The sequence below is a fragment of the Gopherus evgoodei genome, chromosome 1 (genome assembly GCF_007399415.2).
Source record: "Gopherus evgoodei ecotype Sinaloan lineage chromosome 1, rGopEvg1_v1.p, whole genome shotgun sequence".
NCBI lineage: Eukaryota > Metazoa > Chordata > Testudines > Testudinidae > Gopherus > Gopherus evgoodei.
The window spans coordinates 368,823,428-368,840,400 of record NC_044322.1 but is presented as its reverse complement, the minus strand read 5'-3'; the positions used below and the strand labels follow the sequence as shown (position 1 = coordinate 368,840,400).

Below are 16,973 nucleotides of genomic sequence, written 5' to 3'. Positions count from 1 at the left end.
GAGCATCACCTGGAACTGCTTCTCGGGCTTCTTTGTCAGTTTGTCCAGGCACATGATCGTCATATCCCTGTTCAAGAAATTGTACCTAGCCAAGAGTGCTAGATGACTGGCTACATGAACTTGCAGTCCTGGTGCTGAATACATTTTTTGACCACATAAGTCCAACTTTTTCAAGTCTCTGTCCCTGAGGTTTTGAGTTTTCTCACTAACTGCAGTGACCATCAAGGACCCTGGGGGTTCGGTGGGAGTAAAAATCTTCATGCCCTTGTAAGGGGACCTGATACCTACTCTCAGTCCTTTTAGCCATGGGAGACAAAGACAAGGGTGTCTGCCAGAAAATCTGTATTAGTTCCTGTATAGCGTCATTAATGGACAATGCCACCCTGTCTGGAGTGGCTGCGTAGAGCTGTCCACCAATCTGTGGTGATTTTTTCCGAACTAACTCCACCTGTATGCCCATGGAATGAGCCCCCTCTGTAGCAATACTTCATACATTTTCCAGTCATCAGGAAACCCCAAACCAGAGCCCCATCTGGGGATGATGAGTATGCATTTATGGGAGTTGGAGTAACTTCAGTAAGTGCTGGTAGTTTCCAATGGTCCAGTCGCACAGACCCAAGTGCCAAAGGAGACACGTGCTCGATAAAGGTGGTACCGAGGTCGGTACCGGAATTGGTATCAGGCACAGTTGACTCCCTTTGAGGCAACCTAGACTTAAATTTAATGAGAGAGGCTGATCTCAAAGTAGTGGGCATATGGCATGGCCAATAAAATCAACATGGAACATGACGGGGCATAAGAGACCAATTATATTGACTCCACGAAGTTCGGTCTCTGTATCTACTTATGCATTTGTGCCTGGCATGCACAAGAATGGGAGGGGGGGAAACCTGGGACCTCCTGTAATACGAACAGGAGACACATGATCCAACCTCCAACTCCAACAAACAGGGGAACCATCCACTAGACAGGATGGCCCAGCACCAAGTGGGAGTTGCTGGGGAACCGGAGTGGGGCTGATGGGTGGAGGTAACGTTGCAGCTGATGAGTGATCAGTGCCACTTGTCGTCCTTGAGTTTGCACCAGTGGCTTCTTCACAGCTGACGCTGAGGTCAGGGCTGGCTGTGGTGCTGGCTCTGTGACAGTGGGCGCTGATGCTGGTACTGGCAGCTGCGCTGGCATTTGCACTGTGGAAAGAGGAGGTGCCAAAGTGTCCAGGTCAGTTTGAAGCACGGGGGAGTCCAGGACTGAGAGGCACAAAAGGTCCTTGGCTGCTTCAGACACCTCTGGTGTGGCTGGTTGCACGGCCCTGTGCGGCGGTGCTGACGCTGAGGCTGGTTCCATGATGTGGTATAGATGGTGTCAGCCTCAACGTACCAAGGACTGCACCATAGTCGACAATTCCAACACAGGAGTCTCTAACCCTCAGCACCCGGGAGCACCAAGCTGGCGTTCAAGCCCTAACATCAGCACCCAAACGGCTCTGCAAGGTATCAGCCGAGGCAGAACAATGTTCCTTGGTGGCCCAGAGGAGGTTTTCTTAGACCTCTATTCCAGAGGCTGCTCTGAAGCTCTTCTACCTCTTGCTCATGGGCCCCCGAGAGGGAGACTGTCATCTTCTATCATGCTCTGCTTGACAAGGAGAGTCCGACAAGTCAGGAGGAGCACTTCCGAGCTGCTGCCCTGCACTGATCTCCCTGGATCCAAGCCGGACGTAAAGCACACTCCATCCGAAAGTCTCGGAGTCTCGCCTCCCTTGATTTCTGAGTTCTGGTCTTGAAGCCCTTGCAGCTGTGGCTCTTGTCTCTGATACGGCCCTCTCCAAACATTTTAAATAGCAGCACCGAGGGGCCATGTTGGGCACAGCTACTGTACAGACAGCAGAGCTGGTAACCAGGAGACTAATGCATTGCTAAGTCCTGGTCCCAGGCACCTGACACCCAGAGCAAACTAGTAAAAAGAGAACAAAAGTGAAAAAACCAGCTAGGACAAAACCTGAATCCTATTAACTTCCTAGAAAGATTTCTCAATGATTTACAATGGGAAATAATCCCCTTCAGAGCAAGAGGGTCGTGTGCTCCTGTGCGTGGGATACTCTGCCCACCAACCCCAGGCAGTGAGAAGAAACCAAAGCGGGGGTCGAGGCAGCTCTGTCCCTTATGGCCTTGGCTGGGAGCCGACATAGGCTGCCTGCACTGCCCCGACGGGTCCTGCTGTAGGACAAATCTCTGTCTTCGGCACACTGGGCACACACACCTAACGTGCAATGGACATGTGCAGTCACTGGAAGAAAAACCTGGGGTTCCCCCACCCCACGGCCAGGCCAGGGGGTCTGACTCACTCTGCTCCTGGCCTGGAGGCTGCAGCGGGCATGTCTGTGCCGTGTCTGTGCCATGCTGCTTTCCCTGGTCCCTAACACCGAGGATCCTGCGCTGTCCCACTGCAGCTCCCTGGAGCAGTCACTCCTTTGCTGCCTCTCCCCTGTAGCCTGCCAGCCTGGCTATGAACTGCAGCCTCCCAGCGCCATGTTACGCTGGCTATCGCCTGGCCCTCCTGGCCTGTCTCCCTCTCCCAGCTCTGGGTACAGACACTTCAGTCCGTTCAGGCTCTTCTGCAGCGTCAGGGTCAGAGCGACTCCACCTGCTGCTTTACTGCGTCCACGGGGCAGGACCGGCCTCATTACCAGAATGGAGGAAAAAAGACGGTTACTCACCTTTGTAACTGTTGTTCTTCGAGATGTGTTGCTCACATCCATTCCAGTTAGGTGTGCGCACCGCGCGTGCACGTTCGTCGGAAACTTTTTACCCTAGCAACTCCAGTGGGCCGGCAGGTCGACCCCTGGAGTGGCGCCGCCATGGCGCCCAATATATATCCCTGCCGGCCCGCCCGCTCCTCAGTTCCTTCTTGCCGGCTACTCCGACAGTGGGGAAGGAGGGCGGGTGTGGAATGGATATGAGCAACACATCTCGAAGAACAACAGTTACAAAGGTGAGTAACCGTCTTTTCTTCTTCGAGTGCTTGCTCATATCCATTCCAGTTAGGTGATTCCCAAGCCTTACCTAGTCGGTGGGGTCGGAGCGAGACGTTGCGGACTGTAAAACCGCTGCGCCGAAAGCGGCATCGTCTCTAGCTTGCTAGACCAGCGCATAGTGTGATGCGAAGATGTGCACAGAAGACCATGTGGCCGCATGGCAGATTTCCTGTATGGGGACGTGAGCCAAAAACGCGGCCGACGAAGTCTGAGCCCTGGTAGAATGGGCGATAAGGGGCCCCGTTGGCACACTGGCCAAGTCGTAACATGTCCTGATGCAGGACATGACCCAGGATGCGATACGCTGGGAGGAGATTGCCATGCCTCTCATGCGTTCTGCTACTGCCACAAACAATTGTGTTGAACGCCGGAAGGGTTTTGTTCTCTCAATATAGAACGCGAGAGCTCTTCGGACGTCCAAGGAGTGGAGCTGCTGCTCTCTTCGGGATGAATGCGGCTTTGGGTAAAAGACTGGCAGGAAAACGTCTTGGTTAATATGGAAGGCGGAAACGACCTTAGGGAGGAACGCCAGGTGCGGTCGCAGCTGTACCTTGTCCTTATGGAACACCGTGTACGGAGGGTCCACAGTCAGAGCCCGAAGCTCGGAGACTCGCCGGGCCGATGTAATAGCGACTAGGAAGGCCACCTTCCAGGATAGGTACAGCAGCGAGCATGTGGCCAAGGGTTCGAAGGGGGGCACCATGAGCCGGGTTAGAACCAGGTTCAGGTCCCAAGTAGGGGTAGGCCGTCTGACCTGGGGGGTAGAGCCGCTCCAGGCCCTTGATAAATCTTGACACCATTGGGTGCGAAAAGACGGACTTGCCAGCCTCGCCTGGATGGAAGGTGGATATAGCCGCGAGATGGATGCGCAGAGAGGAGATCGCCAAGCCCTGCTGCTTGAGAGACCACACGTAGTCCAGAATGGTGGGGACTAGCACGGCGAGTGGGTCGTGGTTGTGCTGACTGCACCAGCAGCAGAAGCGTTTCCATTTCGCTAGGTAGGTTGAACGCGTGGAAGGCTTCCTGCTGCTCAACAACACTTGTTGTACTGCATCGGAACAGCGCAACTCGGATTGGCTTAACCAGCCAAGAGCCATGCAGACAGATGGAGGGATTGTAGATCCGGATGCCGCATCCTGCCGAAGTCCTGTGTGATCAGGTCCAGCCAAAGAGGTAGGGCAATCGGATTTGCCAGGGAGAGATCGAGCAGCATGGTGTACCAAGGTTGCCGTGGCCACGCCGGAGCGATCAGGATGAGGCGGGCCTTGTCTCTCCGGGCCTTGATCAGGACTCGATGGACGAGAGGGAAGGGTGGGAAGGCGTAGCCAAGGCGACCCGTCCACGGTATGAGAAACGCGTCCGACAGGGAGCCCGGGGAGCGGCCCTGCAGAGAGCAGAACACCTGGCATTTCCTGTTCGATCTGGATGCGAACAGGTCTATCTGGGGAAACCCCCATCTCTGGAAAATGACATAGAGGACGTCCGGACGGATGGACCATTCGTGGGACAGGAAGGATCTGCTCAGGTGATCCGCAAGGGTGTTCCGCACTCCCGGGACAAAGGAGGCCACTAGATGAATAGAGTGGGCTATGCAAAAGTCCCACAGATGTATTGCTTCCTGACACAGCGGGGAGGACCGGGTCCCGCCCTGCTTGTTGATGTAATACATGGCCGTTGTGTTGTCCGTGAATACCGCAACACAACGGCCGTGCAAATGGCATTGGAACGCCTGGCATGCTAGGCGAACGGCCCGTAGCTCCCGCACATTGATGTGAAGAGTCAACTCTCTCTGAGATCATAGACCCTGTGTACGCAGGGTCCCCAGGTGCGCACCCCAGCCCAGCGATGATGCGTCCGTTGTCAGGGACGCTGATGGCTGTGGGACGTGAAACGGGAGGCCCGCACACACTTGGGAGGGCATTGTCCACCAGCCTAGGGAGCCTAGAACATTCGGTGGAATCGTTACAATTGTGCCTATGGCATCCCTGCGTGGTCGATAGACCGATGCTAGCCAGGTCTGCAACGGGCGCATGCGGAGTCTTGCGTGTCTGGTGACGAAGGTGCATGCGGCCATGTGCCCCAGGAGAGCGAGGCACGTTCGAGCCGATGTTGTCGGGAAGGCCTGCAGGCTTGTGACCATGGACACTATGGCTTGGAATCGGTGCCGGGGGAGGCTGGCCGTCGCGAGGTTGGAGTCCAGCACTGCTCCTATGAATTCTATGCTCCGCGTAGGCACCAGAGTGGACTTGCCCGGATTGATGGTCAGGCCTAGGCTCGCAAACAGCTCCATGATGACGGCGATGTGTCCGGTCACCTGCTCTTCCGACGTGCCTCGGATGAGCCAGTCGTCGAGGTAAGAAAAGACATGGATACGACGACGTCGCAGGGCAGCAGCGACGACCACCATACATTTGGTGAACACTCGGGGGGCCGAGGAGAGCCCAAAGGGGAGGACCGTGAACTGGTAGTGGTCCTGATTCACCACAAAGCGGAGATACCGTCTGTGCGGGGGGAAGATCGCAATGTGGAAGTACACATCCTTCATGTCGAGAGTGGCGTACCAATCTCCTGAATACAGGGAAGGAATGATGGTTCCTAATGTTACCATGCGGAACTTGAACTTTTTGATGAATTTGTTCAGGCCTCGCAGGTCCAGGATGGGTCGTAGGCCCCCTTTTGATTTGGGGATTAAGAAGTACTGGGAATAAAACCCCTTGCCCCTTAGCTCCCTTGGCACTTCCTCTATAGCCCCAATGGACAGGAGCTTGTGAACCTCCTGGACGATAAGTTGCTCGTGAGGGGGGTCCCTGAAGAGGGACGAGGAGGGAGGATGGGAGGGGGGTGGAGAAACAAACTGAAGATGGTAACCAAACTGCACCGTGCTCAGGACCCAACGATCCGAAGTCAGCTGGGACCATGACGGTAGGAAGTGGCGGAGGCGGTTGAGGAAATGGAGTGGATCCAGAGAGGGGATTGGTAAGCTGCTCTCGGGCGCACCTTCAAAAGTTCGCCTTGGGTCCCTGCGGTGGCTTTTCGGACCCGGAAGTGGTACCCCTTTGAGGACCTGACTGTCGTCTGCGATTTGGCCGGCCTCGCCTCCGGTTGAAGTCTTGTCTGGGGCGAGGCGGGAGGTAAGTGCGCTAATGGTAGGGGCGGAATGGCCTTCTCTGAGTCTGGGGGGTGTGCATTCCCAGAGAACGCATGATGACCCGGTTATCCTTTAGGCTCTGTAGCCTGGGATCCGTCTTTTCAGAGAAGAGGCCCTGCTGATCGAATGGCAGGTCCTGGATCGTGTACTGCAGCTCCGGCGGTAGTCCGGAAGACTGCAGCCACGATATACGGCGCATGGCTACGCCCGACGCCAGAGTCCTTGCTGCTGAATCTGCAGCATCTAAGGACGCCTGTAGCGAGGTTCTGGCGACCCTCCTGCCCTCTTCCAGGAGAGATGAAAATTCCTGGCGTGAGTCCTGAGGGAGCAGCTCTGCAAATTTGCCGACAGTCTCCCAGGTGTTGTGGCTGTAATGGCTCAGGAGGGCCTGCTGGTTCGCCACACGGAGCTGCAGGCCTCCAGCAGAATAAATTTTACGTCCCAGCAAGTCCATGCGTCTGGCTTCCCTGGACTTTGGAGCAGGAGCCTGTTGGCCATGGCGTTCCCGGTCACTGACTGACTGTACCACCAAGGAGCAGGGAGCGAGGTGTACGTAGAGGTACTCATACCCCTTGGATGGCACCATATACTTTCTTTCCACGCCACGGGCAGTGGGTGGAATGGAGGCCGGAGACTGCCAGATGGTGTCCGCCTTTGCCTGGATCGACTTAATGAAAGGGAGGGCAACCCTGGTCGGTGCCTCCGCCGAGTGGATGCTTACTACCGGGTCCTCTACTTCCGGTACTTCCTCTACAGGAAGGTTTATGTTTTGGGCCACTCGCCTCAACAGGTCCTGATGTGCCTGGAGATCGATCGGCAGGGGCCCTGATGAAGACGTGCCCGCTACCGCCTCATCCGGGGACGAGGACGAAGATACCCCAGGGAGAAGCGGTTCTTGTACTGAAGCCTCCTCCAGAGGGGCCTCCGTTTCCCGGGAATCCTGCTGCCCCATGGTATCCGTGGGGTCTTCCTCCGTACCTGAGGGGGGGGGGCCGACTGATTGTGGCCTCTGGTGCAGGACGCTCCGGTGGGTTGGAGCGAGCTTGTCCCAAGGGCTCGCCCTGGGCTTGGTGGTATGCCCAGGGCATCCAAAAGGACCATTGAGGTGGACTCTGGTCCGTGCGGGTGTGCACATCTGAACCCCCGTAAGAGGCGCTGTCCATATGGGACGAAGCGGACGAGTGCCTTGAAGGCCAGGGAGGAGCCGATGACTGTGGCAGGCCTCTGCGCATCCCGACGTCGCTGCGCGGTGCCGGTGAACGGTACCGGGAGTCATGGCGGTACCGCGATCTAGACCGGGACCTGCTACCAGCTCGGTGCCGGGAGGTTGACCGGTGCCAGCCACTGCCGTGCCGGGATCGGCTGCGGTATGAACGTCGGTGCCGCGATCTAGACCGGTGCCGAGAGTAGTACGACGGCGACCTGGATCTCGAATGGTGCCGCGAGTACGACCGGTGCCGCAGGTAGCGGTCTCGGGACTGCGAGCGGCGTCTAGATCTCGAGCGGCGGCGCTGTGAGTGGTCTCTCGATTTAGATCGTGACCACCGCTCGGTAGTGCCTGGCGAATGCGGCCGTACCATGGCGGGCTTGCCCAGTGATTGTATAACCCGCACCGGCGGTGCCGGGGGTTGGGGCAGCTCGGGCTCTGTCATGGCGATGAGGTCGCGTGCCGCTGAGAAGGTCTCCGGCGTGGAGGGTGCAACGAGCTCAACCGCTGTTCTCACAGGGGAGCTGAGATGCACCGGACTCAACGGTCCCTGAGGAGCCGGAGTCGACGGTGCGACGATGCTCGGTGCCGCGGCGGATGACGGTGTCGGGCGGTCAGGTTTGGAGGCACGCCCCGACTGCGGTGCAGTTGTAGGCACCGCAGGAGCCCTGTGCTTCTTGCTCCTCGGGGAGAGGGAGCGGTGCCGGCTAGGGTGCCGGGCTGGTGCCGAGCGGGAAGTCGAAGCCTTTGCCGGTGCCGGGCGGTCCGGAGCAGAGGCGACACTTGGTCCTGGTGCCGGAGTCGGTGCCGACGGTGGGGGAGTCAGCGCTGCCTCCATCAGGATCTGCTTCAGGCGACTGTCCCGCTCCTTCTTCGTTCGGGGCTTGAACACCTTGCAGATCCGGCACTTGTCCACAAGGTGGGACGCGCCTAGGCACCTCAGGCAGGAGTCGTGCGGATCTCCTGTTGGCATCGGCCGATGACAGGCCGCACAAGGCTTAAAGCCGGGTGAACCGGGCATGGGCCCCGGCACCGCGGGGAGGAAACAGGGGCAAACCCCCAATCCTCAGTATAACTATTTACAACTACACTTAACTAACTTTATAACTACAACTATTACTATAATAACAGAACTATATACACTAAACTGCAGAAGAGTGAAACGCTAGGGAGGTGGAGAACGGCTAGCCCTGCTCCACAGTTCCAACGACCGACATGGGCGGTAAGAAGGAACTGAGGAGCGGGCGGGCCAGCAGGGGTATATATCAGGTGCCATACCGGCACCACTCCAGGGGGTGACCTGCTGGCCCACCGAGTGTTGCTAGGGTAAAAAGTCTCCGACGAACGTGCACGCGGCGTGCGCACACCTGACTGGAATGGATATGAGCAAGCACTCGAAGAAGAACTTCTTTCTCTTCCCTGCCAGCTTGAAAACCTCCTACCGGGCCCTGTCTGCCAGGGACCAGGATTCCTCCTGCTCTGGTGGAGATGGTCAGAGCCAGGATGGCTCTCAGCACAGGAGTCGTGCTCCTCTCCCCCCGCCCCCCTCACAGGTGCCAAGCACTGGAAGGTCACTGGGAAGTTCCCTGTATCACCCCCATCTCCACTCCTTTCACCAGGGCCCTGAACATGCTGCACGTGGGCTCTCATTCACAGGAGCTTCCCAGCATGCTTTGGGGAACCCACACCGTCCTGCCTGAAGCATCAACTGCCCTGGCACAGCATCTACTCCCTGTTAGGGCAGCCACAGGTCTCTTGGTCAGGTTCCTCACTACAATGCTTCTGTCTCGCTGGTGACTCCCTGTCACGCTCACCTCCGCTCACACATCTCCTCTCCTGGCAAGGACAGCGGGTGTTGCAGGGATCAGCACCTATTCCCTGCTGCCTCTCCTTCCATGCCTCCCTCTCCTGCCACCGTCCCACGAGCTGTGTCTCTTTGATGGGCTCAGCTACTTGTGCAGACAGAAACACCTGCCGGAGTCAGCTGGGCGCCCTTTGCCTCTGGCAGAGACCCCAGCAGCTGTTCAGGCTCCCAGAGCACTAACAGATGTGGATCCTTGGTGGTCTCATCTACACTCAGAGACGGGACCACTATGCACTGGGCAGCCTGGACCATCAACAACCAGCCTCCATCACCCAACTGTTGCACACTGGAGGCCCTCCTGTGCAACTGTCTGCTCCCCTGATAGCTGCCCCCCATGTGCTCGCCTGCCCCCTCCACAGACTCTGAATGTTCGGGACACTCCATATGGATTCACGCCCTCTTCTGTTCATAAGAGCATAACAGCGGCCATGCTGGGTCAGACCAAAGGTCCATCCAGCTCAGTATCCTGTCTTCTGACAGTGGCCAGTGCCAGGTGCCCCAGAGGGAGTGAACAGAACAGGGAATCATCAAGTGATCCATCCCGTCGCCCATTCCCAGATTCTGCTGCTGCTGCACTCAGCCTGCAGCTGTCAAGCGACCCCAGTGGCTTGTGGGTTTGCTCTCACTCTGTTCTTTGCTGGCCGCTCAGAGCTCCAGAGCCCAGGACAGGCTCTTGGTGGGGATAGGGGGGTGAGTGGGGGATTCCTGGCTGCTTTCTCAGTGATTACACAGTATGATCTAGGGGCACTGGGGCAGCAGGATGGGGTCAATGCTCACCCATCTGGCCGTGTCTGTGAGGGGGTGAGAGGGGGTTTATGTGGGGAGGGTCTCCCTGGCAGCCCTCCCCATTTGCAGCAGAGCGCTCTGGGTCACTGCCAGCCTGCCACTCGCTCAGACATGGCCCGAAACTGGCAGTGCCGTGAGCTGGCTATTGCTGTCCCGGCAGGGCCCGTGGGAGCACCGAGGGCTGCAGGTGCTCAGGGCTCCCACACCACACGGAGGGAGGAGAGGGGAGATGCCTACCTATGACCTCCTTTGCTTGGCTCACCACCTCGTGGGCATAGAACGCCGGGAAGATGCCTCTCTCTCCAGTCCGCATGTTGTAGCCTCGGTACCAGTAATCATCCTCCTCCAGCTCCACCAGGATTGGGTCGTCCACATCCAGCTCCAGCTCGTCCTCATGGCGAGGGATAAACCTGCGAGCAGAGGAGGCAGTGCCAGGATGGGGGGAAGGGGTGTTGGGTGGGGGAGGAGGGCAGAGGAAATGTGAGAGACAAAGAGAGAGACAGAGATGAAGATGGGCGAGGATGCTCTTGCACAGAGGAGCCAGAGGCACTGTGCCCGGTTCCTGGCAGCCCCCTTGGGCCTTTCCGCCACAGCAGAGGGCAGGACAATCATAGGCAGACTCAGGACTCCTTGGCACCAGCTGGACCACCATCCTATAAACGTATCTAATAGGAAACGGTGGGGCTGCCCCGACAAGGCACGCTGCCTGCCTCACCCCTGTTCATTGCCCTGGGGCTGTGTATTGATCAGCTGCTCAGTCCTGGGGATGAAGCTGTTTCCTCCTCTCAGTGTCAGGTAGACCCCAACTTGTTCCTGGCCACGCGCCCAGAGGGGCAGCGTTGGTGCGGCCCTGGGGTCCAGGCTAGGGTGCTCTTCTCACCTGAAGACAGCCCGGTGAGTCTGCTCCCGTTCTTCCCCATTCACCATGCAGGAGAACAGCCCAAAGGACTCTGTACCTAAGGAGCAGAGGAGAGGTCACTGCAGCACGGCGGGAGGAGGACACGCAGGAGGCACCTTTGCCAGCCAAGCAAAGGACAAGAGACCTGAACCATTCAAGCCTCGCTCCTCAGTGGGGAACACCTGGCCCCGAGCCACTCGGGCCTCGCTTCTCAGGGAGAATATCCAGGTCAGAGCCAGTCGGGGCTGCCCTTCCTCTCTCAATTCAGCCCCCTCAGGCTGTGGGGAGAGGAAGGAAGGAAGGAAGATGGCCTAGCAGTTAGTGCACTAACCCTGCTTCATCACAGACTTCTTGTGTGACTCATCGACAGGGCCCCGCAGTCAGCGTACGGGGATGTGATTACAGCACACACCCCACTGCTGTGCGGAACTGCCCTCGTGGATGTTGCTGGCAGGAATTCAAAGGTACCTTGTCCATGCTAACGCAGTCCTGTTTGAAGAGGACGATGTTAACACAAACTAGGTACCTTTGAGTTCTGCCCGCAGTGTGACACGGGGCAGTTACAGACCAGCTCTTTGGTGCACCCTGCAGTTCACACCCTCGTCGTCTGGACGCGGCGCAGGATAGACGCAGCCTTTGTCTGTCTGTGTCTGTACAGTGAGGGGCATAGCATTGCCCTGCCTTCCGGGGCGAGGTGAGGACACAGGTACTGAAGAGAGTGAGGTGTTTAGACATTGGCGGTTAGGCAAGGGCCCTACCTGGTGAAAGAAGTAGGTTTAGGGTGGCCCAGTCTGGACGTGTGACTCTCCTACAGGGATAGACATGGCTGACCCCTCTCTGGGGCGGGCAGGGGAATTGGTACTTACTGGAGGAGCGGGATGTGCTATTGACAAAGACATTGAGGAACTTTTTGGAGAACTGGAGGTCGGCTTCGGGGGAGGAGTCCTCCGAGGAGCTCTGCCCGTCCTGTGCTGTCAGCCCCTCCCCAAACTCATCCTCATCCTCCAGGTCGCAGTTGTCGCAGGCTCTCAGCAGCTCACTGTCGTCGCTCAGCACCGAGGTGCAGCGCTTCAGGCTCACCAGCTCCAGCTGCGTGTCCTCATCCACCACCAGAGTGTATTTGATGGAGTCGTAGACCAGGGACTCATCCAGTGGCCGTGGCTCCTGGGCCATGGGGGGCAGAGGAAGTGGCAGGTCCTCCTCAAAGCTCTCCAGGTCATCGTGGAAGGGGGAGCCCTTCAGGCTGCCGAAATAGGGCACGTCATCCTCGTCTGTGGAGTAAGTCAGGTTAAAGCACCGGTTGGTCTTGGCCGTAGAGACGTCGAGCAGGGGCAGGAAGGCGTCAGGGTTCCTGCCCAAGTTCTCTAACCGGATGTCATCGATCATGCCATTGTCCTCCAGGATCCCCGAGTCCAGGTCCTTATCGATGGCCCAATCCTCTGGCCCAGCTGCTCGCTCCACCTGTGGGCCCTGTTCTCTGGACGCTGGGTCCGAGCCCTCTGTGCTGGCGGGGGAGGTGAAAGAGAAGCTTTTGATGGGCCCCGTGCAGCAGCCAAAGTTTGCCAGCACCCTCGAGCTGCCCAGTCTGTCGATGGAGAGAGGGTGCCCCAGGAACACTGGTGTGATAGTGTCATTGGTTGGGTTGCTCATGAATAAATAAGGGCTCGAGTCACTTCCTGGAGGTGAGGACTCTGTGGCAGGGCTCGTGCTTGTGGGTTTCTCGTCCTCGGCGCTCTGGAGTGAGCTGCGCAGAGTCTCCATGTCCACCAGCTCGATGCTTTGCTGGGAGCAGGACAGCTTGGCCGGCTCTGCTTCGCTCCCTGGGGAGTCCCGCAAGCTGGGCTGCACATCCAGGGATTCGCTGAGAATCTCGGGCTCCAGGTCAGAGGCTGGGGAGATGGTGTCGCAGAGGGAGTGGGCCTGCTGGAAGCACTCGTCCGGGCACTTGAGGGGATATGAGCCCTCCAAGATCATCTTGTTGACGAGGTTGCTGAGCAGCCAGGGTGAGTCCGAGTCCTCGCTCAGGTCAGGCTCCGACTCGGAGTCAGAGTCGTACTCGCTGTTACCCTCATCGTCCACCTCTGGCAGGAGTTTGGGCCCGATGGGCAGGTAGAAGGAGCGGCGGATGCTCTCCAGGCTGTGGTCTGGGTCAATCTTTAGATCCAGGGGACTGGACCCAGACACATCTGTCTGGTCGATGGGGGCGGAAGAGTCCTCCGGGTTCAAGGTGTCGTAATAACCCTCCATCTTCAGGTCGGCCAGGCTCTCTCTCCTGACCATGTTCCTGTCCCTCAAGTGGCTCTCCGGCAGCTCCCCCTCCAGGGTCACCTCCTCCTCCTCCTTGCACTTATCCAGCAGCAGGGAGTCCTTGATGCCCATGAGCCCCTGGCCTTCAAGCTCTGTCTCCAGCTCAGCCTCTGAGGTGGGGGAGCTGGCCTCCTCGATGGAGTTAGTGAGGTGGGAGGACCTGCCACTGCTGCTGTCGCTACTCAGATCCAGCTCCGTCTCCGAGATGGAGGAAATCATGTTGCTGACCAGGCGGCCACCACAAGCAAAAGCAGCCTCGATTTCCCCCTCCACATCTGAGTCAGAACCTGGGGAGCTGAGGTCGTCACTGTGCCGGCTGCGGGGCAGGAACTGCTTTGAGTTCCTGCTGGTGAGATCTGCCTCAATGCCCGGGTCGGACGACGGAGACGTGGTCTCAGAGGAGCCTGAAGGGAGCCCACGCATGCTGGCGGCCCTACTGCAGTGGGGACCCTCCCCTTCAGAGCTCAGCTGCTCTGTCAGCTCCCTCAGGCAGACGTAGGCACCCGGAGTGCACCCCACTTCCCCATCGCTCCGATCAGAGAAGACTCCAACTTCACTGTCTCCATAGCCCTTAGGCAGCTCTTCCTCAGACAATGGGGTGCTGGACTGGCCAAGGAGGGCGATGGGGGAGCCATGACTAAGAGCCAGGCCTGCTCCCCCTCCAGCACCATCTGCAGGGGGACCCTTCTTACTGGGCTTTTGTCCTTTCCTGTCGCTGGCTGCCTCGGTCTTGAGCTTCGCACAGTCGCTTTCGGCTTTGGGCTGCCGGGAGTTGGCTTCGCAGGTCTGGGGTTCCTTGCTGGCTTCCGAATGAGTGGCTATGTTAGGAGGAGCAGCAGGCCCTGTTGGAGAGAGAGACTGTTTAGGAGACGACTGGCGGAGATGAGATGGGGAATGTGGTGAGCATGGTGCAGAGGAGATGATATTCATATTATAATCTTCCCCGGCTCTCTCTGGCGGTTGGTTACCATATGCCCTAGACCCATGTCTGTTGCCTTCCAAGTCATAGAAGGAGGGTTTGAGCTGAGTCTGGGCCTGCCCTGTTTCCTCAGGGGTCAGCCCCAGGCCGTTCTGACTGTCCAAGCAGGGGCCGTCTTGGACACAAGGGTGAGAAGGAGACAGGTGCCCTGCGAAGAAAAAGCAAAGAGCCTGAGATTAGAACTTTGAACCAGTTCCAGCCCCCCTGGCTAGGGTCCCGCATCCTCCCTCTGATTCACTGGGAAAGCTGGCAGGAGAGTCCCCAAGCCCAGCTCTGATCCCTGCTGGACAGTGCCTCACACACTGGCTTGGCTCTTTCTGTGGAGCCACATCTTCACCGGCTGGAGCCCCTGAGGATGAGCAAGACAGGCCCTAAATGCCAGTCCAGAGAGGTACAACCAGGGCCCGTGCGCTCGGCAGCGTGTTGACGCACAACATGGCAGCGACTCTTTCCAGCGATGACCAGTGTGGAGGACAGATTGTTTTGCTGTGTTCTCCAGGCACCCAGCTTTATGGGCCTCAGCAGTTAGGCTGGTGTCTGGGAGCCCGGCTCAGAGTCTCCTTCCCCTGCCCCACATGTGCCAGGGAGGTGGGCTGAGAAGTTCACCTTCTCCGCTCCCCAGAGCTCAGCTGCTGCTCTGTTCTCCAGGCAGCTGGGCTGCCCAACCTGCACAGTTGGCCCCCTCTGCCTGGTGCAGTAGGACAGTGCTGGCAGCAGGCACTGTCATCCACCCAACGATCCCTTGTGGGGAAAGGTGCAGCACCAGAGGCAGCTGCAGGCAGAAAACGGTGCCAGGAACCTGGTGCAGCAGAGTAATGAATCCTACAGCAAAAATACAACATTCTGTGGGATCTTGGGAAATGCCGAATTCCAGAGCCCTCTTGTCACTGAGCCCACGGGCCCCTGTGTCCATCTGCCCCTCTCTGAGCCCTGGACTCTGAGCAGTCACACTTGGGTCCCATGTTCGAGGACTGAGAGCAAAGTGCCTTCCAGGTACGAGCCGAGCTCCCAGTCATCAGGCAGCCCTGGAAACAGCCCAAGGGGAGCAATGTGGGGAGGAGGCGCAGAGGAAGCACGAATTTCCCCAACACAGAGCTCAGACTCAGCCACGGGGGAGAAGCTGGGCCTGTAACCCTCCAAGGAGCAGCTCACCCTATCCCCTGAACATCCAGCCTCAGTTTCCCTCCCCATCCCAGGGCCCAGAGCAGAGCCTGGCTCTTAGGGCAGCCACACAGCTGAGCTCAGATGCCCTTCTGCTGGTGGAGGTGGGGGCTGTAGCAGGTGAGGGAGGGGGTATGCTCACCAGTGTGTGAGGAAGAGGAGGAGGAGGAGGAGTGGAGAAGGCTCTCCTGCCAGGTGGCCCGCTGAGCAAGGGAGGGAGGAGGGTAGCTGCCGTTGTTGTTCAGGGAGTCCTGGTCAGAAAAAGAAGAGCCAGTGAGTTTAGAAATGAGGGCAGGAGGTGTCCGGGCCGAGGGGGAACAAAGAAGTGAGAGCACGTCTACACTGGCTGTGCATTACAGGTATCGGCCGGCCAGGCTCCAGGGCTCCCAGCTCGGCAAAGCTGGGCTGTGCTCGGGATAGTACAACACCCCGTGAGTGACACAAGCAGCAAAAGCCCCTGGGGATCCCGCCTCTAACCCCCGCAGAGAGAGAGAGCTGTGCCGGCCAAAGTCTGGAGCCTTCCTCTGCTCTGAGTGGAAGCAAAGGCTAAGTCCATATGCAGCCAGATGAGGTCTTTGCAAAAGGCCCCTCTGTCCCCACTCAGACACGAGCTCCCCCCAAAGAATGACCCCCGGCTGCCGCTGCACATGCTGGGTGAACGACAGGTCAGACTGCGTCTCCTAAACTCTGAAAGATGAGTCCTGAGTCAGCAACCCTGTCAACCCCCTATCCCCACACGTTCCCCCCTCCCCCAGCTAGCCCCTTCTCCCCCCACCCCCACACCCCTGATGCCCAGTGCTCCAGGAAACTTCAAACATGGGGCAGCTCCTCACGTGCCAGGGGGACTCCCATCCCTGTCTGCCATGCCTGGGGGGGAGCGAACCAGCCACACCAGGGACAGTATCAGCACTGCCAGCTGGGTTAGCACCACTGACAGGAATGGGGCAGTTCACACCACACAGCAATTGTTTTAGGCTCTCTGCAAACTCAGCATCGGGCACCCAGGGTCACAATGGGAAGGTTTTCACCACATGTGTAACAGCTAGAGACTGACTTGTTACACTGAGAGCTGAGACTTTGAAGGAGAACCCAGAGGTCCATTGGCTCCCCCCATCAGGCTTTGTGTCCCCCAGAGGACAAGTCCCCCGGGTGGGGAAACACTGATGCAAGACATGCTGCCAGCACCACACAATCTTCCCCTGACAATCTGACACACGTACAGGCACATGCAGACACACATGTACAGAGACACAGACACACATGCACAGGCACACACAGACACATGCACAGAGACACAGAGACACATGCATAGGGACACAGAGGAACACAAAGAGACACAGGCACACAGAGACATATATACACAAAAGTATCAGAGAGGTAGCCGTGTTAGTCTGGATCTGTAAAAGCAGTAACACACAGACATACACACAGGCACACATAGACACATATGCACAGAGACACACAGATAGACACACACACAGAGACACAGACACACATGCACACACACACAGACACAGACACACATACACACACAAGCAGACACACATGCACAGACACAGACACACATACACACACAAGCAGACACACATGCA

At 58.0% G+C, this 16,973-nt stretch overlaps 1 protein-coding gene across 1 annotated transcript in view; it reads right to left on the bottom strand.

The window, feature by feature from the left end:
- MAPK8IP2 (mitogen-activated protein kinase 8 interacting protein 2) overlaps positions 1 to 16,973 on the bottom strand; it is a 62,848-nt gene that overhangs the window by 13,541 nt on the left and 32,334 nt on the right. The window contains exons 4-7 of the mRNA XM_030541064.1: positions 15,524 to 15,632; positions 11,801 to 14,368; positions 10,917 to 10,992; positions 10,274 to 10,446 (exon numbers count right to left, since the gene is read on the bottom strand). Coding sequence (XP_030396924.1) covers positions 10,274 to 10,446; positions 10,917 to 10,992; positions 11,801 to 14,368; positions 15,524 to 15,632 — 2,926 coding nt within the window. The remainder of the gene's footprint in view (positions 1 to 10,273; positions 10,447 to 10,916; positions 10,993 to 11,800; positions 14,369 to 15,523; positions 15,633 to 16,973) is intronic.